General features: G+C 36.2%; 1 protein-coding gene across 1 annotated transcript; it reads right to left on the bottom strand.

The window, feature by feature from the left end:
• Positions 1–1,318: 1,318 nt before the first annotated feature.
• On the bottom strand, positions 1,319–19,315 carry LOC121382026 (FAD synthase-like). Its single transcript, XM_041511492.1, has 13 exons — positions 19,079–19,315; positions 16,641–16,735; positions 15,569–15,692; positions 13,653–13,765; positions 12,447–12,587; positions 11,246–11,394; positions 9,962–10,050; positions 8,934–9,078; positions 7,707–7,787; positions 6,796–6,894; positions 4,764–4,885; positions 3,437–3,578; positions 1,319–2,525 (listed from the first exon to the last, which is right to left on the bottom strand). Exons 1-13 carry the CDS (start codon positions 19,176–19,178, stop codon positions 2,387–2,389), a joined length of 1,539 nt encoding a protein of 512 aa, XP_041367426.1. The 5' UTR covers positions 19,179–19,315; the 3' UTR covers positions 1,319–2,386.
• Positions 19,316–20,558: the final 1,243 nt, after the last annotated feature.

The following is a 20,558-nucleotide window of genomic DNA, read 5'->3' as shown; positions in this document are numbered from 1 at the left end:
AAGGGAACTTTGGGGGAGGTTTTGAGGGGGTTCATAAAAAAAAAAAAAAAAGACATTTCGTCGTTGTTACATTTGAACACCATCCTTGTTATTCATAAAAATAATATGGATGATAAAGAAATTAATACACTGGCTTGCGAGTCATACTGATTTTACGAAAATCGTCAATACTCCTGTATTACTCTTGCTCGGGCAGTACAAGAATCCAGACGCTTGTTTCGCAAAATCAGGACACGCACAAACTTGTTTAATAATGTTTATATATTACACACATTATTACACCCCCAAGTATCTGGTACTTTGAGTTCTACCCACCAATACCTGATATATTTTCCAGGGGGGTATGACCAGACCACCCAACCCTCCACCCCGACTTCATTCTCCAGTCTAGATTTCCCTCTGCAGTATGTTTTGCACAGTGTACTAAACTTAGTCCGTCCATATGTACATTTGTACCTACAGGAGGCAGGATTTAGCTTGCTCGCTTGAGGTGCTTGCATTGCAGGATCGAACCACCTCGGTGGATCCATTCAACTGATTGGATTTTGTCTCGTTCCAACCAGTTCACCACAACTGGACAAAGGCTTTCCTGTCTTAATAAAAGATCCCCTTGCTGCATTAGGAAAAATGTAGCGGGTTTCCTCTGATGACTAGGTGTCAGAATTGCCAAATGTTTGACATCCATCAGATTAATGAATCGATGTGCTCCTGTGGTGTCAAACAAGACAAATGTTTTGTACATACATGTATACATTACCATCCGCACACTTGCTTATTGTACATGCATGTATACATTACCATCCGCACACTTGCACACATATGTGCTTATTGTACATACATGTATACATTACCATCCGCACACTTGCACACGTGCTTATTGTACATACATGTATACATTACCATCCGCACACTTGCACACACGTGCTTATTGTACATACATGTATACATTACCATCCGCACACTTGCATACATATGTGCTTATTGGAAACTAAGATATACACAGGAAAAAATAACCAAGTATTTCCCTCTAGTATCTAGCTTTACAGTACCTTTTCAACACTTCTGTTCAAAAAGGTGAATTGAAAAATGTGAGTTTGTGTGACTTTCTATCTTTGTTGGTCATAATAACAGTTTTTTTCACTAATTATTTATCATTTTCCACTTTTGTAAACTATCACATATTTCACCATACTGTCATATATTTTATTAACAGTAGTTTAATATAAACATACTGGGGTGCCTAAATACTATCTTCTCACTTTAATTCATTCTCTCCCCCACCCCCCAATTATTTTCTCAGACAAGTAACTTGTATAGGTTTATCAGTGTTATTCCAGGGTGGCTTTTTATTGTTCATTTCTTTTTCTCATCTTCAAGATGAAATGTGTTTAATATTGAAAATCCACCCAAGACTTGTGAGCTACAACACAAAACTGGGTTTGTTGTTGATGAACATGCCTGAACTTTGCTGACTGTTTAGAGCTGATCTTGTCTTGAGTACCAGCAGCAAGCCATAATGGTATATAAATATAGATCTTTATCTTGAGTGTGTCAGCAGACATCTTTCCTGTTTTCTGTTTATTAAAATAATCATGTCACTTATTTCTCCATCACTTTCTTTTCTACCATCTTATAAGTGATATGCAGCTTGTAACACACAATGCTATTTTCTGATGATTAAAATGATCATGTCACTTATTTTGTTTCTGCTATCTTCTAACTAGTAGAATTATTGTGTCACTTCTTTCTTCCATCTTTAATGTTTTCTGATATTCAGTTTTATCACACAAAATGATTTTTGTTGGTTAGAATGATCACTGGACTTGTCTTCTTTTCATTACCAGTAAAATGATCACGTCATTATTTTCTCCCTTTCTTTACTGCTGTCTTCTCACTGCAGTTTGTAATACACAATGCTAATTTCTGTTGATTACAATAATTACATCACTTATTTTGTCCATCTTTTATTTTTTCGGCCATCTTTGATCCGATATACAGATTGTAACTCTTATAGATCTTATCTTGAGTGTGTCAGCAGACATCTGTCCTCTGTTTTCTGATGATTAAAGTAATCGTGTCACTTATTTCTCCATCACTTTCTTTTCTACCATCTTGTAAGTGATATGCAGATTGTAACACACAATGCTATTTTCTGATGATTAAAATTATCATGTCACTTATTTTGTTTCTGCCATCTTCTAACTGGTAGAATGATCATCTTTCTTTCATCTAACATTTTCTGATATTCACTTTATAATGCACAATGATTTTGTTTGTTTGTTTAGAATGATATTTCACTTGTTCCGTCCATCTCTTTCTCTTCTATTGTTTTCTGATATGCAGTTTGTAACCCAAATAGAGTTTTTTGTTGATTAGAATGATTACATCACTTGTTGCGTCCATCTCTTTCCTTGCTGCTGTCCTCCAACTGATAGGCAGGTTTATAACACACAATACCTCGCTTGTCTATATACTGCAGGGTTGGGTTGGGGTGGGTGTTGTTCATGCTGCCTAGTGACGTGTACCTGTAAACATACAAACGACAATGCAATAATTAGTTTACAGAACATCAATATCTACTGATGTTAAAAAAAAAGAAAAAAAAAAGTTTGTTTTGCTTAACAACACCACTAGAATACATTGATTTTGTTAATTATTGGATGTTAAACATTTGGTAATTCTGACATATAGTCTCAGAGATAAACAAGCTACATTTTTGTATTAGTACCGAGGGATCTTTTATATGCACCATCCCACAAACAGGATAGCACATACCATGTCCTTTCATACACCAGTTGTAGTGCACTGGCTGGAACGAGAAATAGCCCAATGATACCAGTGGGCATTTTACCACTGAGCTATGTCTCACCTGATGTTAATGAAGATGGACTTGTCTGATAAACATTGAGAAGAGTAGTGTGTTCATACTGCCTAGTAATGTGGACTTGTAATAGTTACGTGTGTACAAACAACACAATAATCTATTTACAGCACATTTATATTGACTTTATAGCTGATATATCATCTCACCCAGACTACAAGTTAATCAATGTGTTTAGTAACACATACACGTGTTAATCAAGAGTTATCAAATGTGTTTGGTAACACACCTACAAATATGTGTTAATCAAGAGTTACCAAATGTGTTTGGTAATAAATTTGTGTTAATCAAGAGTTATCAAATGTGTTTGATAACACACATAGAAATATGTGTTAATCGTGAGTTATCAAATGTGTTTGGTAATAAACACATAAATAATGGTGACCAGACTAGGGGAAAAAAATCTGGGGCCCCAATTCACTAAATTATTGCAACTTTCTGGTCTTGCAGAGCAATACAAAAAGACTTGCAGAGTAATACAAAAAGACTTGCAAAGATGATATACAATGTTGCTTAAGAGCGCTTTGTGAATTGGGCTTCTGCTGAATATCTTACCCTCGATCATAAAGACTACAGTATGGCAGACTGAAGGATCTGAGGAAGTGCCAGATATCGTGATAGGTCCAGTCTAAAATCGGGTTCACTCTCATGAACTGTGGCCAGTCGGAATCTGTCATGGTGAATGACGTTAGACCACCTGCAAACAAACAAATAGAGTCTGGTAGGGTGAACATTGATGTAAACCTGGAAACAAATCTTCAGTGACAGGTTTGTGTTTTCTGGCATGTTGTTTGTAAAACATTTATCATGCATGTGATGTCATTACAGATTTGAGTGTAAACTAGTTTCTTAAAGCACAAGTCTGGCGCTTATAAAACTTTTAGAGTCTAGACTCAAGACTTCTGATAAGAGTCTGAGACACTAATGTCATGACAACGCCATACATAATTGTATGCGTGCGACGTCATTAGAGATCGAGTCTGGACTCAAAAAGTTTTATAAGCACGGGCCCTGGTTTAAAAGCAAGGTTTACACCGGCAAAATTAATGTCCTCCCTTCCCATACAATGGTTAATGGTGTTGGTATATTTGTTACAAAGCCTAAAATCAATGACTGTGTAGAATACAGATGGAAAAATTCAGCAACAAAAAACATGAACTTATAAAGCAGACATACAATATATTTTTGCATATCTTACAGATGAGATAAAAACATGGACACGACATTTAATGGCACAATGGACCATAAATAAATTTTTACGGGCATTTAATACAAGCTAATATACTTAGTTATTCCAAGTCATAATCACTACAAGTCTAGTTATACTAGTGTATGACAAATTATAGTTACTTTTATTATTATAGTTTGTCACTACATATCAGTTACAAGTCATAGTTACTTTTATTATTATAGTTTGTCACTACATATCAGTTACAAGTCATAGTTATTGTTATTATTGTCACTACATATCAGTTACAAGTCATAGTTACTTTTATTATTATAGTTTGTCACTACATATCAGTTACAAGTCAGTTACTTTTATTATTATAGTTTGTCACTACATATCAGTTACAAGTCATAGTTACTTTTATTATTATAGTTTGTCACTACATATCAGTTACAAGTCATAGTTATTGTTATTATTATAGTTTGTCACTACATATCAGTTACAAGTCATAGTTACTTTTATTATTATAGTTTGTCACTACATATAAGTTACAAGTCATAGTTATTGTTATTATTATAGTTTGTCACTACATATCAGTTACAAGTCATAGTTACTTTTATTATTATAGTTTGTCACTACATATCAGTTACAAGTCATAGTTATTGTTATTATTGTCACTACATATCAGTTACAAGTCATTGGGGTTTTTTTTACTTGAGAATGGATCTGTCTGCCTGGTTCCCATGACAACAGCCTTGATGACTGGATGCTGTTGCTGCAGTTCTCCAAGACAATTCCTGATCCGCCCGTTGAAATGAAGCATTTCTAAGTTGTACCTAAAAGAAACCATGCTCCAAAGTGAATCAGTTATGTTACTATTAAAACTCTAGCAGTAGGTACATAGGTCTCAAATTCAAAAATGTGTCGCCTTTGGCAATTTAAAACAAAACTTGCTGTGGTGAAAACAGCCCACTGATGGCAGTTTTTGAGTCTGCCTATAGCAATTTTTAATTAAGTTACTTTTGCAGCAAATAAACATGACTGAACGATTATTTTGCTGTGTGATGACATATATTGTAGATATATACTAGTATCTAACATCCAAATGTAAAATACTGACAGGTAATCTACACCAGGTGTATGCATTCCTCTGTCACTGTAGAGCTTTACAGATGGCTGTCATTTTTATCCAGTGGCACAAAAGTGCCATCCATAATGTAATCTGTATCAGTGCCAACATTAAGTGCTGAGTCCTGGGTACATATCAATACTGATAGACAAGCTAAAATTACAATCTGCCAGGATCCATTTCAGAGCATCTACAATTCAAAACCTTACAAGAAACATCCACCAGATTGTAGGGGGCAAACTGCCTTGTGCCCAAATTAAACGAAAATGACTGAATCTGGATAACAACATTTATTCATATTAACTTTACTGCTAAACAGCTATATAGGGTTGTCAACTAAATTTGAGGGTAGAAAGATGCAAAAATACATGGTAAAACGGTCTCAGGTTAGCACATTTTGCCCAAATATCTGTATCATTTTTGCCTACACTAGGGGGCAGTTGCCACTCCATTCTGCCCCCCTCCCTGCCTCCTACGCTTATGCAGCCACCTACCTCTGTTTTGTCTGCTTCAAAATGCTTTGCCAATATGACAGCTGTGTATATATTATACACTTGATCAATTTGAACACTTAATTGTTGTTCTTCTTGCTTTTGTACCTGAACATAAAAGACTATAAGACTCCCATCATATGTGGTCATAGGGATAGAAAAAATACACTCAAGGTGGTGGAAAGTTTGACACGAGACAAGGCTTGCCCCCTGGGTCGAAATTTCCACCACTGAGGTGTACTTTTCTATTCCACATGACTACACACGATGTCCTTTTCTCCCATACATTCGGTAAATAAACTACATGTATTATTTTACATGAACAGACAAATATGGCTGAAAAAGTAACTTCTTTATTTGACCATTTTATCATAAATAAACAACACCATCATATTTGCGGTGTTTGTTTCATGTCCTAAATAAAATTTAACACTACTAATTAACAAGACAGCATTTATAATAAAGTTTTTAATAACAAAAGATTGATGTAAAACTATTTTGTTAGATCACAAACTCGCATTGATATGCCATAAAATATTACCAACAATGTGAAACTTCCCATGTTAAACACAATGACGACATAAAGACAGAAATTGCTTTCGTAGTTTTCTTTCATGGGACAGCTATGTCCTACAGTGAAACCTCTCAAAACTGGACCCTCTGTAAACTGGAATTCCCTCAAAACCGGACATTTTTATGGTCCCTTTTTAAATATCTGTACATAAGAGAACCTCTCTAAACCAGATACCCCTTAAAACAGGACTTTTTACTTGGTCCCGAGTGTGTCTGGTTTAGAGGAGTTTCACTGTATAAACATACGGATAAGATAATATAAATTATTGTGACTGGGTGATTACACCATCCCCGGTGTTGTAGTGATTAACCAGGGTGGGCTGTAAAAACTCAGTGGGTAAATGTAAGGCTACTACACCAACTGCTCTCTCACTAACCTCTAGCTAACCATAAACCCACTGTTCTGGACAGACAACCCAGATGGTTGAAGTGGATATTTGAACCGTCACTGGATATTAGCACAAAAATCAAATAAAAGAAAAAAATGGTTGAGCATCTGACTATGTTCTAAGGAGACTCAAACTATGTGAATAAAACCAATATACATGGTCACCTGTCACGAGAGAGCTGGATGAATTTTTCTACTTCCGGGAACGGAAGCTTGCTACGAATGTACAGAGCCTTCAGTTTGTCTTTGTAATCGGGAAACTTTCTGTGGGAAAAATAACAATTATAAGAAAGGCATTTGCAAAACATGTTAGAATGACATAAGAACCTGTGCTTATAAAAAATCTTTAGAGACTAAACTCAAATCTTTAACAATGTTACATACATGAAATTTGTATGGGTTGCCATGACATTAAAAGTTTCAAGACATTGTTAGAGACTTGAGTCTAGAATTTAAAACGTTTTATAAGCATGTGGCCAGACTTTTCTAAAAATACCTAACATGTCATTTTAATATCAGGGCTAATTCTGGGTCAGCAGAAAATTTCACCCAATTATTTATTAACCTTCCAAATTTTTATAGATACCCAGTTATTTTGTAACAAATTATCAGTTAATAGGCCTACTTGAAATTCTTTCACCAAATTAAAATAAAATTCACTAACTGTTTTCAAAATTCGCAATTGGCGAATTTGGCAAGTGCCAGAGCTAGCCCTAAATATTGCCCTCTGACAAGTGTACCATGATGGATGAATGAATAAAAGAATGGACTCATGGATTACTGAAATGATGGATGAATGAAAGAAATAATGGACTCATGGATGAAAGAATGGATGATTGAATGGATGGATGTAAATACTTAGCACCATTAATCAGAACACTGTTGTTACTTAGTATTCCTAGAAACACTCGAATGTTTTGTTTAGAACATTCCAGAATTGATCACATGTGGCAGGCAATGTTTTTGTACCTCCAAAAAATTAAAATATAATTTCATTTAAACAAAGTATGCACAGGGGGAAAAAACTGCAAACAACCCACAAGATATTAACTAATAATTATTATTAAACAGCATACCTCCTGGCAACAGCATGAAACAAATGCAGCAAAACTGTGCAGTCTTTTCCACCATTGAAACCAACACACACCTCATCCAACCTGAAACACAGGCAGTGGTTGTGATCATTATAGTGAATATAGGCTTAGTGATTTCCCTAGAAATTAGGCAAGGCATGGTAGACCAAACACTTTTGGGGTATTTTCAACATTTTCGGGGCACTTGTTTTTCATTAAAAATACACAAAAATCAATTGAAATAAACATTGATGTAATTGCTTGCTTTAATAAATGAATGGCAAAAGATATAAAAGGCATATTTTATTAACTAATAATACCTTTTTTGGGTGTTTTATAAAGTCAATTTTAGAATTAATTACTGAAAAAGGCTTGTTTAATCTCAGGGCATGGCGCTGATTGAGGCAAGATGGTGCTAGACTACTGAGGCATCGTGCTGCACCATGCTAAAACAAGCTAGGGAAAACACTAATAGGCTGGTATCAACATAGTGCTGGGAAGCAGGTTTCCAATCTAGTATTTCACTTTTCAGATGCTTCCTATGTATTTGCTAGTTACAGATGTCCAAGTGAGAGATTCACAGACAGAAAGATTTCAATCCAATGAGAGTTGGTGTTCTTTTAAAGAAGTTTAGTAAAGGATCTAATCTTTATTTAATTATTTGTAAAGAACATAAAACCTTAAAGTGACAGATCCTAGTTTTGAAACACTAAGGCATACTTTTCACTATTAGAGCCGTTTTTATATGCCCACCTTAGATGGGTCATATTATGGTATGGTGTTGTCCATCCAACCATCTGTCTGAAAACATTTTGTTTCAGAAGCTTATCTTTCTTATCAATTCATGCATGTACAACTTGGGATGGTGGTGTGTTACATACCATAACTAGGTCCTCACGACCTACTTTTCATGCATTACTGCACATTACAAGAAATCTGTGTTGAAGTCTTATCTTCCTTATCAATTCATATAAGATTATCAAACTTTGCATGCAACTGAAAATTTATTAAAAACATATCACCTTACAGATGTCGTAAATAGTGTGATATAACACTGTATCACCATATGATTACCTGTATTTGTCGAGCTAACGTATCACGTTACAGATGTCCTAAATAGTGTGATATGACACTGTATCACCGTATGATTACCTGTATTTGTCGAGCTAACATATCACGTTACAGATGTCCTAAATAGTGTGATATGACACTGTATCACCTTAGCATTACCTGTATTTGTCGAGACATTCCTCTATAACTTGTACGGCACTGTGGATGCGGCTGTTAAACAGACTCTGTCCCTCACACTTCACAATGTCGTTGATGTGCTGGACGGCATGTTGAACTGGATCAGTGTCAAAGTCCACAATACAATCTGAAACATTCACCGGTTAACATCATTGACATCGAACCTTAATAACTCTTTTTTGTACCCCTTATTAAAAGCTTATTATAATATAATATATGATTTTTGATTTGGTAATATTTTATTACTAGATTAGATTTGTTCTAAAACAAAACATACACTGGTATTAAGCCCTCCCAACTAGTGCATGCTTTGTAGACTTGTGAAAATTGTGAATGGCTCATTAAGACCAGTGCAGACACCAGGGCACAATATTTTATGCGAACTGTTGTTCTGTTCATGTGTTATTTACACAACTTTAAAATTCATGCAAACTGCCACTTGGTTACTAATAAAAGCTGCAAACTTCAGAATGTAACTAATTTCAATAGGAGTTTGAGATAACTGATCATATTATGAAAATATAATTCAGACAACTGAACAATTGGTTACTTAGATAAAAACCATGTGAACCATTTTCTGGTTATGTAATTTTTTTTAAATATTGTCGTCTGTACATTGGTGCCACATGACAGTGACAGGCCATGCAACAGCAAAGCAACAAGATTTTGTGGTGTGCAATGCCATAGTCAAGCAACAAAATGAAGGAAGGAAGGAGGAAATGTTTTATTTAACGACGCACTCAACAAATTGGGAAGGAAGCAATGCTATATTTAACAACATGCTTAACCCATTTTTAATTACGGGTATATGGGACCGGAAATATGGTTAAGGATCACACAGATAATGAGAGAAAACAATGGGCTATTCTTTCCAATTAATAGCAAGGGATCTTTTATATGCAGCATCCCACATACTGGATAGTGTGTACCACAGCAGTTGTGGGGCACAGGTTGAAAGGAGAAATAGCCTACACACACACCTAACTGTAACACAAAGGAACTATTCAAACCTGGCGGCAGAACAGTCTTCAAATGGTTGCAGGCATCTTCCAAGTGCTGGGGGCTCAATGATTCCAAAGTCAACTTCACTTTGTAATAACTGAAGAAAAATAAGATTAACATGCAATATATTACACTAAACATACAATGACCTAATAACATTATGACCTAGTAATCTATTAACACATTTTTCAAAACATAACAGTGTTAACAAAAAAAAACACAAGCATCTTTTTATTTCAATTTATATACAACATTATCAAAATAGTTATAACTTTACATTTTGTCTATTATGGTCTATACCTTTAAGTACCTAAGCAAGATCATGAACTAATGAAGTAGTAAACCACAATTGTTTTGTTTTTTATAAAGCAATGAAGTACTAAAGTATGGTTCATAACCTAGTTAAGTAAATGACCTGGGTTTATTACTTAATAAAATGCTTATTCTAGGCATATGACCTGAGGAAGTACTAAGAGACGGTTTATGACCTAATTAAGTGATGGGTCAAGGTATATGACCTAATGAAGAGCTAAGTTAAGATATATGGCCTAATGAAGTACTAAGACCAGGTATATAACCCAATGAAGTACTAAGGCAAGTTGTACGACCTAATAAAGTACTAAAGCAAGTTGTATGACCTAATGAAGTACTAAGACAATGTGTATGACCTAATGAAGTACTAAGACAATGTGTATGACCTAATGAAGTATAAAGAGAAGCTGTATGATCTAATGAAGTGCTAAGACAAGGTATATGACCTAATGAAGTACTAAGACAAGGTATATGACTTAATGAAGTACTAAGACAAAGTATATGATCTAATGAAGTGCTAAGACAAGGTATATGACCTAATGAAGTGCTAAGACAAGGTATATGACCTAATGAAGTGCTAAGACAAGGTATATGACCTAATGAAGTGCTAAGACATGGTATATGGCCTAATGAAGTACTAAGACAATGTGTATGACCTAATGAAGTACTAAGACAATGTGTATGACCTAATGAAGTACTAAAACAAGGTATATGACCTAATGAAGTGCTAAGACACGGTATATGACCTACATGTAATGAAGTACTAAGACAAGGTGTATGACCTAATGAAGTACAAAGACCAGGTATATGACCTAATAAAGTGCTAAGAAAAAGTATATGGCCTAATGAAGTACAAAGACAAGGTGGATGACCTAATGAAGTACAGACAAGGTGCTTGACCTAATGAAGTACAAAGACAAGGTGGCTGACCTAATGAAGTACAAAGACAAAGTATATGATCTAAAGAACACCTGGCTTACCTGTTGTTAATGTCTGGATATGACCCCAGTACAACATGCTCTTTAAACTTGCTATCCACCTCATTCAATATGGACGTGATAGAAACCTCATCGAGATTAACATAAATATACTTTGAGTGAAACTCCACACCAGGGTTGCAAAAGTTATCCTGCAAAAAATCCACAATCCATTATCATCAGCTTATTAGACATGTTAAACAGCACATTTAAAAAACTGTTGTTACACCTGCATGACCGAATACCAATAAAACACTTGCAATAAAATAAATAAAGTACTGCAAGAACACCATGTTCACATGATAGATATATATGTCATGATGACCATGCTCATTCGGTGGGGGCATTCAAGGGGCTTGAATGAACCCTTAAAATATCAGAATCATGTAAATTTGTTTCATTTTAAGGTTAAAGATGCACACACACCCCAAACTAAATCTAAATGCAACATAACCCATAATCTTTTGTATACATACATAGAGATAGACAGACAGATACAGAGATAGACAGAGATATATAAGACAGATAGATACAGAGAGAGAGAGAGAGAGAGAGAGAGAGAGAGAGAGAGAGAGAGAGAGAGAGAGAGAGAGAGAGGGAGGGGGAGGGAGGGAGGGAGGGAGGGAGAGTGAGAGAGAGAGCAGGGCTTCTAGATTATGGTAGCCCCACTCCCATGGCTAGTGATATTCAATGTTGGACAAATAAATAACTACTATTGCCATGGCCAATGGCTAATGAATTGTTTTTGGTCAAATGTTACATGTAAATCTATTCAGTAAATATGAATATCCTTCCCCCATCCCAACCCCCCAATGTTAGTGTTTTTATGCTCTACTCTCCCTATTTAGGTGACACATCTGATTATTACTATTATTAGTAAAATTGTATTAACTTAAAAGTAAAGTAGGACTAGTGAATATTTTATCGTGGCTAGTAAAAAAAATTAAATCACTGATCCCATGGTTAGTGGATTTAATAAAAAAATTCTAGAAGCCCTGGAGAGAGGTAAATGTGTGCAGGGCAAAGATGCAACATCTTCAGGTTTGTCCCATTTAGATTGTCACATCGACTGGTATGTGCAGATGCACATTTTCAGACTACTGCCGACTTGACAGTTGAGTCATCATTAATCGGTAGGTGTGTGTCAAGCATTAGATTTGATTGCTTATGTTACATTTGATGATAATAGTTTCCACACCCAGACCTTGAGTAAGACAAAGGCATGTTCCAGTATGGAAGGAATCCCCGGGAACATGTACACATTGTGTACAGAGACAAGTGGATAGCGCGTTCGCTCTCCCGTGGTCTTGTTCACTCCATACTGGATCTTGGCACTCCGCGGAATCTAAACAAAAAAGGGAGCCATTATCAATCATCAACAGTTCATGAACATATAAAATGTACAGATTTGTTTTTGTGAAACCACACACACACACCCCACCCCACCCCACTCCCCCTTTAAATATATATTAAAAAAAACTTTCTAGAATATTTCTATCAATACTGTTTCGGTTTTAAAAGTGTCAAATGGCATTAATCCTTCATGGGATATTTCTATCAATATTATTTTGGTTTTAAATGTGTCAAATGGCATTAATCCTTCAGATACCCCACCCCTCCCCTTAAGCATATGAAAAAGATAATTACAAACTAGTCCGGTCCTTAACTCATAAAAACAAATATCTCAACAACAAAACAAAAAGTGGAAAAATTTTATATTAATCACAAAGAATTATACCCTGTTCCAGCCATGACTACAGTCTGTTTGTGTCACAAGTGAGCCAAGGAATTCACATTTAACTCTATTAACATAAAACTCATAAAAACATATCTTTAAGTTTTAAACTCATACCAACTCCCATAATATATTTTCACAAAATATTTCTATGTAAATAAGCATGTCATTTTAAGAACAGCAATACTCACTCTTAGTCAATAATGTCATCTGCTTCTGGATTTTGAAATTACCATATATTTTCTCGATTAGTTTATGTTTCTAAATTCAATATTTGATTTTTTTTTTGTTAACGTGTGTTTACTAGTTGGAGATTCATTTTATATGTGTGTATGATTTTTTTTCAATTTAGAAATAATACATTCAAACTCCACGAGCAGACAAGATTCTTCACTACTGGTGAGTATTGCTATTTTATTTATATACAGGTATTGATCAATGTTTTTGACAATTTGTACATAAAAACTGAACATTAAATATGTACATATATTAAGTTGTAATGAGTTGTAAATGGCAGAATGCAGTTTGTGAAAGACTGAGAAGAAACAGCCAGAAGGGTGTACAAAGGTTAAAAGCTTTTATTTATGTGAATAGTAGAATAAAATTACTGAATGTTCTGCTTTGAATAAAACCTAACAACAGAATTAGGTTGTGACTTGTAAAGGTGAACTGTACATAGGCCATTTTCATTTTGGGAGACTTGAGGTCCTCGGTGTTGAAGTATTTTTTTATCAGCTCCACAAGATCAGGATGTGGAATGATGTCTTCCTTGAATGCTTTGGCAACCCCTGGAATGAGATACAACATGGTTACTATGGAGATTCTACAGAAAAGAAAAGGAATGTTTCTTCACTGAGAAGCTACAAGTGATAAATTATGCGTCTTCATCAATTGTTATATATATATATATTTAAAAAACAACTTGCTGTCATCACACAGGGTATTCTTTCAAATGAATAGCAAGCAATATTTTATACACTGGCCTCAAGTAGTGCTGTCGAGCTACTTTCGGCATACTAATCTTCCAAAACTATACGTAGCTCCCTATCTTTGATTTTTGGCAGACCGTTCAAAATTGTGCCTAATTTGCTTCACAAAAAAGCGCACCCATTTTCCTTTTGCTCAATCCTATTGGACTTTCCAAATTCCATAGCACCATACCACCCGTTACTGGCCCGGTCGGACTGCTGGTGCTCCCTTACACCTGCCGGTGCAGGCTGTCTCCCCTCCAACCCAACTCACCCCTTTCCTGTCCTGGACAGAGGAGCCGGCCGAGGTAGCCACCTGTGCCCAGGACAGGCATGAGCTACAACAGTTTGTTCTGAATGTGCACGTTAAACTCTCTGACCTCACTTGACCTCAGTGGTGTTGTAGTTAAGCCATTGGACATAAGACTGGAGCAAATTAAGATCACCACACTGACTTCTCTCTCACTAACCACTAACCCACTGTCCTGGACAGCCAGCCTAGATAGCTGAGGTTTGTGCCCAGGACAGTGTGAACCTTAATTGGATATAAGCACAGAAATAAGTTGAATTAATATTTTATACATATGTGTTTTTACAGTCAAGAAAGTATATAACACAATTAATCAAGATTATTATGTTGGATTATCATTGGTGAAATAATGTTTATGTTATGGTTTTGTTTAACAACACTACTAGAGCACACTGATTTATTAATCATCGGCTATTGGATGTCAAACATTTGCTAATTTTAACATACAGTCTTAAAGAGAAAACCTGCTACATTTTTCCAGTAGTAGCAAGGGATCTTTTATATGCACCATCCCACAGACAGGATAGCACATACCAGGGCCTTTGATATACCAGTCGTGGTGCACTGACTGGAACGAGAAATAGCCCAATGGACCCACTGACAGGAGTAAAATGACAGATACATGTAGCTGGTTGGTGAAATATTTGGTTAAAAATTGTATGGATATGGTTGGTGAAATGATGTTCAGTTATTGTGGGTAACATGTTGGGTTAGGGTTGTAGGTAGGTTATGGTTGGTTGGTTTGTGAAATGATGTCCAGTTATCGTGGGTAACATGTTGGGTTAGGGTTGTAGGTAGGTTATGGTTGGTTGGTGAAATGCTATGTAGTTATCATGGGTAAAATGTTGGGTTAGTGTTGTAAGTAGGTTATGGTTGGTTGGTGAAATGATGTTCAGTTATCGTGGGTAACATGTTGGGTTAGTGTTGTAGGTAGGTTATGGTTGGTTGGTGAAATGCTGTGTAGTTATCATGGGTAAAATGTTGGGTTAGTGTTGTAAGTAGGTTATGGTTGGTTGGTGAAATGATGTTCAGTTATCGTGGGTAACATGTTGGGTTAGGGCTGTAGATAGGTTATGGTTGGTTGGTGAAATGATGTTCAGTTATCATGGTTATCATGGTTTAAGGTTGTAGGTAAGTTATGGTGTTGATGAAATGTTTGAGGGTTATGGTTGGTTGGTGAAACGATGAAGCACTATTGTTGGTGAATGGTTATGATTTAAACATGGGCTGGAAATTATATATTTATATAGATGATGACATGACAAGAAAGTTCCGGAGCTATACATGATTAGCACTGAACCTGAGCTCCACACCTTCAAATGTAACATCATCATGAGTGGGCCCGATCCCACCAGACGTGATGACGTGGGTGTATCGCTGTGAAAACTCAGCCACTTCACTCGCTATTGTGCTCAAGTCATCGGGAATCACAGAAATCTGAAACACAACATGTGTCATTAAAGACAGGGCTAGCTCTGGGTGAGCAAAACATTTCACCAAATTGTCTATTAAAATTAAAAAATTGAAGAAATCAAGAGATATTTTCTTTAAAATGTCAATTATTACCTGAAATTATTTCGCCAAATTTAAATAAAATTCGCCAAATGCTTTCAAAATTCGCAATTGGTGAATCTGCTGAGTGCCAGAGCTAGCCCTGAAAGTGATCATCCTGAGTTTGCGGCAACTGTTAAGATGTTGCCAACTAACAGAAACTTTTTAACGAACACTAATTATAGTACATCAAGATTTACATATTAAATATATTTTCTTGCATAACATATCAGTGGCTGTATATTACATGTGTTTCTGATTGTCATAGTGTTTGTACTAGGCCAAATTCACTTTACTTCATAATATATATTGTTTCATACGTACAGATTTATTGACACCAAATCCAGTTCTGGGTACTGAGTACTTAAAAACATTAGGACAATCAGAAACACACTGAATAAACAGACACTGATCTTCTAAATAAGAATACATATTAAATTTAGAATGTAATTTTTGTCGTTACAAAAGTTTATTAGTTGAATACATCTTATAATGGTAGCAAAATCATGACAGTCTCTTTAACAAACTCAAATGATACCTAAAGTTTCCATGATGATACTGTTACTAAAATACACTTTTGAAATATAAAAATGGGCGATCGATGACACTATTTATAAGTACATATATTTAAGTCAATAAAGATTGATATAAAGATTAAATGAGTAATTCTAAACTGATAGCAAGTCATATCATCAAAATAAAGAGTGAACACTGACTCCCCTTGAAAGTATAGTTATCCAATTTATTAATGAGTACATGTATATAATATATATATATATATATATATATATATATATACATAAAATATGTAGAATCAGAAATATTACTAAATACCTTTTGAACCTTCACACCCATAGAGTAGAGATGTTTGCAGATAAAATGAGAGTTTGTATCTGCTGTCTGCCCCTTCAGTATTTCATCCCCTATCACTGAAAAACAACAGTACTTTTAATAAAACAGCATATCACATAACAGTGAGCACCAACAATAAGCTATCACAATGCCACACTTTACACTAAACCTAAAACTGAACTGTAGTAACACTAATATTTACACAGACAGTGAACAGTTATTGCAGTACAACATTGACATGAACACTGAACACTAACTGTAGTACATCAAGATTTACACAAACACTAAACACTGTAGAACACCAATATTTACACAAACACTAACTGTAGTACACCAATATTTACACAAACACTAACTGTAGTACACCAATATTTACACAAACACTAACTGTAGAACACCAATATTTACACAAACACTAACTGTAGTACACCAATATTTACACAAACAATGAACACTAACTGTAGAACACCAATATTTAACACAAACACTGAACACTAAATGCAGTACACCAATATTAATACAAATATTGAACACTAACTGTAGTACATCAATATTTACACAAACATTAAACACTTACATAGTACACCAAGATTTACACAAACACTGAATATTAACTGTAATACAATGTACACCAAGAGTTATACAAACACTTAACACTAACTGTAGTATATCAACATTTACACAACCATTGAACATTAACTGTAATACACTGTATACCAAGATTTATACAAACACTGAACACTAACGGTAGTACACCAAGATTTACACAAACAGTGAACACTAACTGTAGTACACCAAGATTTAATGTAGGACAGCAAGATTTACACAACACCTGAACACTAATATACCAAGATTTATACAACTGAACACTAACTTTAGTACACCAATATGTACACAACCACTGAACATTAACGGTAACACATCAAGATTTACACAACAACTGAACACTAACTGTAGTACACCAATATGTACACAACCACTGAACATTAACGGTAACACATCAAGATTTACACAACAACTGAACACTAACTGTAGTACACCAATATGTACACAACCACTGAACATTAACGGTAAGACATCAAGATTTACACAACAACTGAACACTAACTGTAGTACACCAAGATTTACACAAACAGTGAACACTAACTGTAGAACACCAATATTTAACACAAACACTAACTATAGTACACCAATATTTACACAAACACTAAACAATAACTGTAGTACATCAATACTTACACAAATACTGACTGTAGTACACCAACATTTACAAAAACACTGTTGAACATTAACTGTAGTACACCAATATTTAACACAAACACTAATTGTCGTACACATATATTTATACAAACACTAAACACTAACTGTAGTACACCAATATTTACACAAACACTAACTGTAGTACACCAATATTTACACTAACTGTTGTACACCAATATTAACACAAACACTGAACACTAACTGTAGTACATTGATATTTATACAAACACTGAACACTAACTGTAGTACATCAATATTTACACAAACTCTAACTGTAGTACACCAATATTAACAAACACTGAACACTAACTGTAGTACATCGATATTTACACAAAACAATGAACACTAACTGTAGTACATCAATATTTACACAAACACTAACTGTACTACACCAATATTAACACAAATACTGAACACTAACTGTAGTACATCAACATTTACACAACCACTAAACATTAACTGTAATACACTGTACACCAAAATTTACACAAACAGTGAACACTAACTGCAGTACACCAGATTTACACCACTGAATACTAAATGTTGGACAGCAAGATTTACACAACCACTGAACACTAACTGTAATACACCAAGATTTATACAAATGAACACTAACTGTAGTACACCAATATTTATACAACCATGTACTGAACATTAACGGTAATACATCACGATTTACACAACCATTGAACATTAACTGTAGTACATCAAGATTTACACAAACACTTAACACTAACAGTAATACATCAAGATATACACAAACACTGAACACTAACTGTAATACACCAAGAATTACACAACCACTGAACAGTTTTAACTGTAATACAGTGTATGCCAAGATTCACACAAACACAGAAAACAGTGAACATCAATTGTAGTAACCCCACAATTTACACCAACTGTGAACTCAGAACTGAATTCACATTAATTGTAGCACACCATTATCTATAAGAATTAAGATTTACATAAATACATGAACACCAACTATAGTAACTCCTTGATTTGCATAGTGAACATTAAGTTAGTGTTCACTGTCTGTGTTTTACAAGATTTACAGAAATAGTGAATACTAATAACGTTAGTTAATCATCACTGCATGAATATGTTCCGAAATTGGGTTTAATACGGTAATGTCAACTTTTTAGTGATTTCTCTCTCACCGATAATACCAGCAGTACTGTGATTGTTTGATTGTGCCGCCATACTGGCGATGTGGCGATTCACGACCCGAAGCCTGTAAACATATCTCACTGACTGCATCCGCTTTTGTAACCTGTCACAGTTTCAGTTAACCGGTACAATACCATCTACTAACGAACTTTGACCTCTACCACTGGCGGATCTAAGTCTGTTAAGTCCTCCGATGTAGAAAAGTCAGCGACATGTTCCGGGTTCCGTTCTTTTTCGCGCACTTGTCGAATGATTCCGAGAGTTCCCGAAATTTACTGACTCACGTACCGCATTATATCTAAAAGAAAACCTGCAGAAATCGAGTGGGTTTTTTGGTGTTATTTTGTTTGTTTGTTTGTTTGAAGGTTGGTTGGTAATTTGGTTTTGTGGGGGGGGGGGGGGGGGGGGGGTTACAAAACTAAAGTCCATGAGATGTCAGTTTCATAAAAACAATGTTTTACATTTCAAACAATATATATATAGGCTACATAGAGAATAATATATTCATGAGTGGCCGTTGGATACCATTTATCTCACAACGAGTTGTTTCAAAATGTATCACTTCCAAGATAACTCTCGATGAAGTTGGACGCTGTCGCCTGTGCTCTCGACTTATCTCCCCCCCCCCCCCCCCCACCACCTGGGGGGCTTGATTGCAAGCTTTGGATCGCTGCTGGAGTTTCGCGTCGTGTACACCGGGTCACGGGCAACCGTGACATTGGTGTATGGCGACTCGGACTTGCAGAAGAGGAAGGGAAGCTGACGGAGGAAGAAGAAACGTGCGCCAGGAGCGGCTCAGGGGGGAACAAAACTGGCGGCTCAACCGCCAGCGGCGGTCACTTCTGCGTCGCCGCCCCCGGCTCGGCCCAAGACGAAAGGACCAGCTCATCCGGACCCGCCGTCAACACCGAGGGATGCTCTCAACGCGCCGATGTGCGAGACGCCCACAGACGGACCTCCATCTCCCTCTACGCCACCGCCTACACGTAACTGGCCATTGTCACCAGTCTTGCCAGTTCGGAAGGCGGCGGTCCGGGCAGGAGCCGTTGCGAAGAGGAAGGCCGTCGCTCAGCCGAGCGACCAGCCTGACAAGGCAAGGCTTCCACCTTCACAGGCACCGTCCCCCTCCGACTCGAAAGCCGTCTGGAAAGTTCAGATCGGGAAAATCAGGTCCGGCTTCCTGTAGTTCGTGCAGGGGGACACCTCGGATCCGGCATTACTGATAGGCGGACTAGTGGAACCAGAGCTGAAACAACTGCCTGATGGAAGCGCTTACGAGCTACACACCATCAAGTCTACAGCCGGCAAGATGGGGTTGGTACTAACTCAGCGCCGAGAAGGAATCTACCGACAAGCGGTCCTAGTTAGAGAGATGGATAGCCATACCATCCACAGGATCGTCAAGGCCCTTTTCGGCAACGACTACCGGAGTGTTATAACCATCCTCGCCGACCAGAGATGGAAGCACTT

Source organism: Gigantopelta aegis, chromosome 9 (assembly GCF_016097555.1).
Source record: "Gigantopelta aegis isolate Gae_Host chromosome 9, Gae_host_genome, whole genome shotgun sequence".
Taxonomy (NCBI): Eukaryota; Metazoa; Mollusca; class Gastropoda; order Neomphalida; family Peltospiridae; genus Gigantopelta; species Gigantopelta aegis.
This window is presented reverse-complemented; position numbering and strand designations above follow the sequence as displayed.

Excerpts from the sequence above, each read along its gene's own strand:
- LOC121382026 (XM_041511492.1), bottom strand. The coding sequence starts at position 19,178 with ATGCAGTCAGTGAGATATGTTTACAGGCTTCGGGTCGTGAATCGCCAC. Across the intron at positions 15,693-16,640 it reads TGGGTGTGAAGGTTCAAAAG|ATTTCTGTGATTCCCGATGA; the intron begins GTATTTAGTAAT and ends GTTGTGTTTCAG. Across the intron at positions 11,395-12,446 it reads ATGCCTTTGTCTTACTCAAG|GATAACTTTTGCAACCCTGG; the intron begins GTCTGGGTGTGG and ends GATTTTTTGCAG.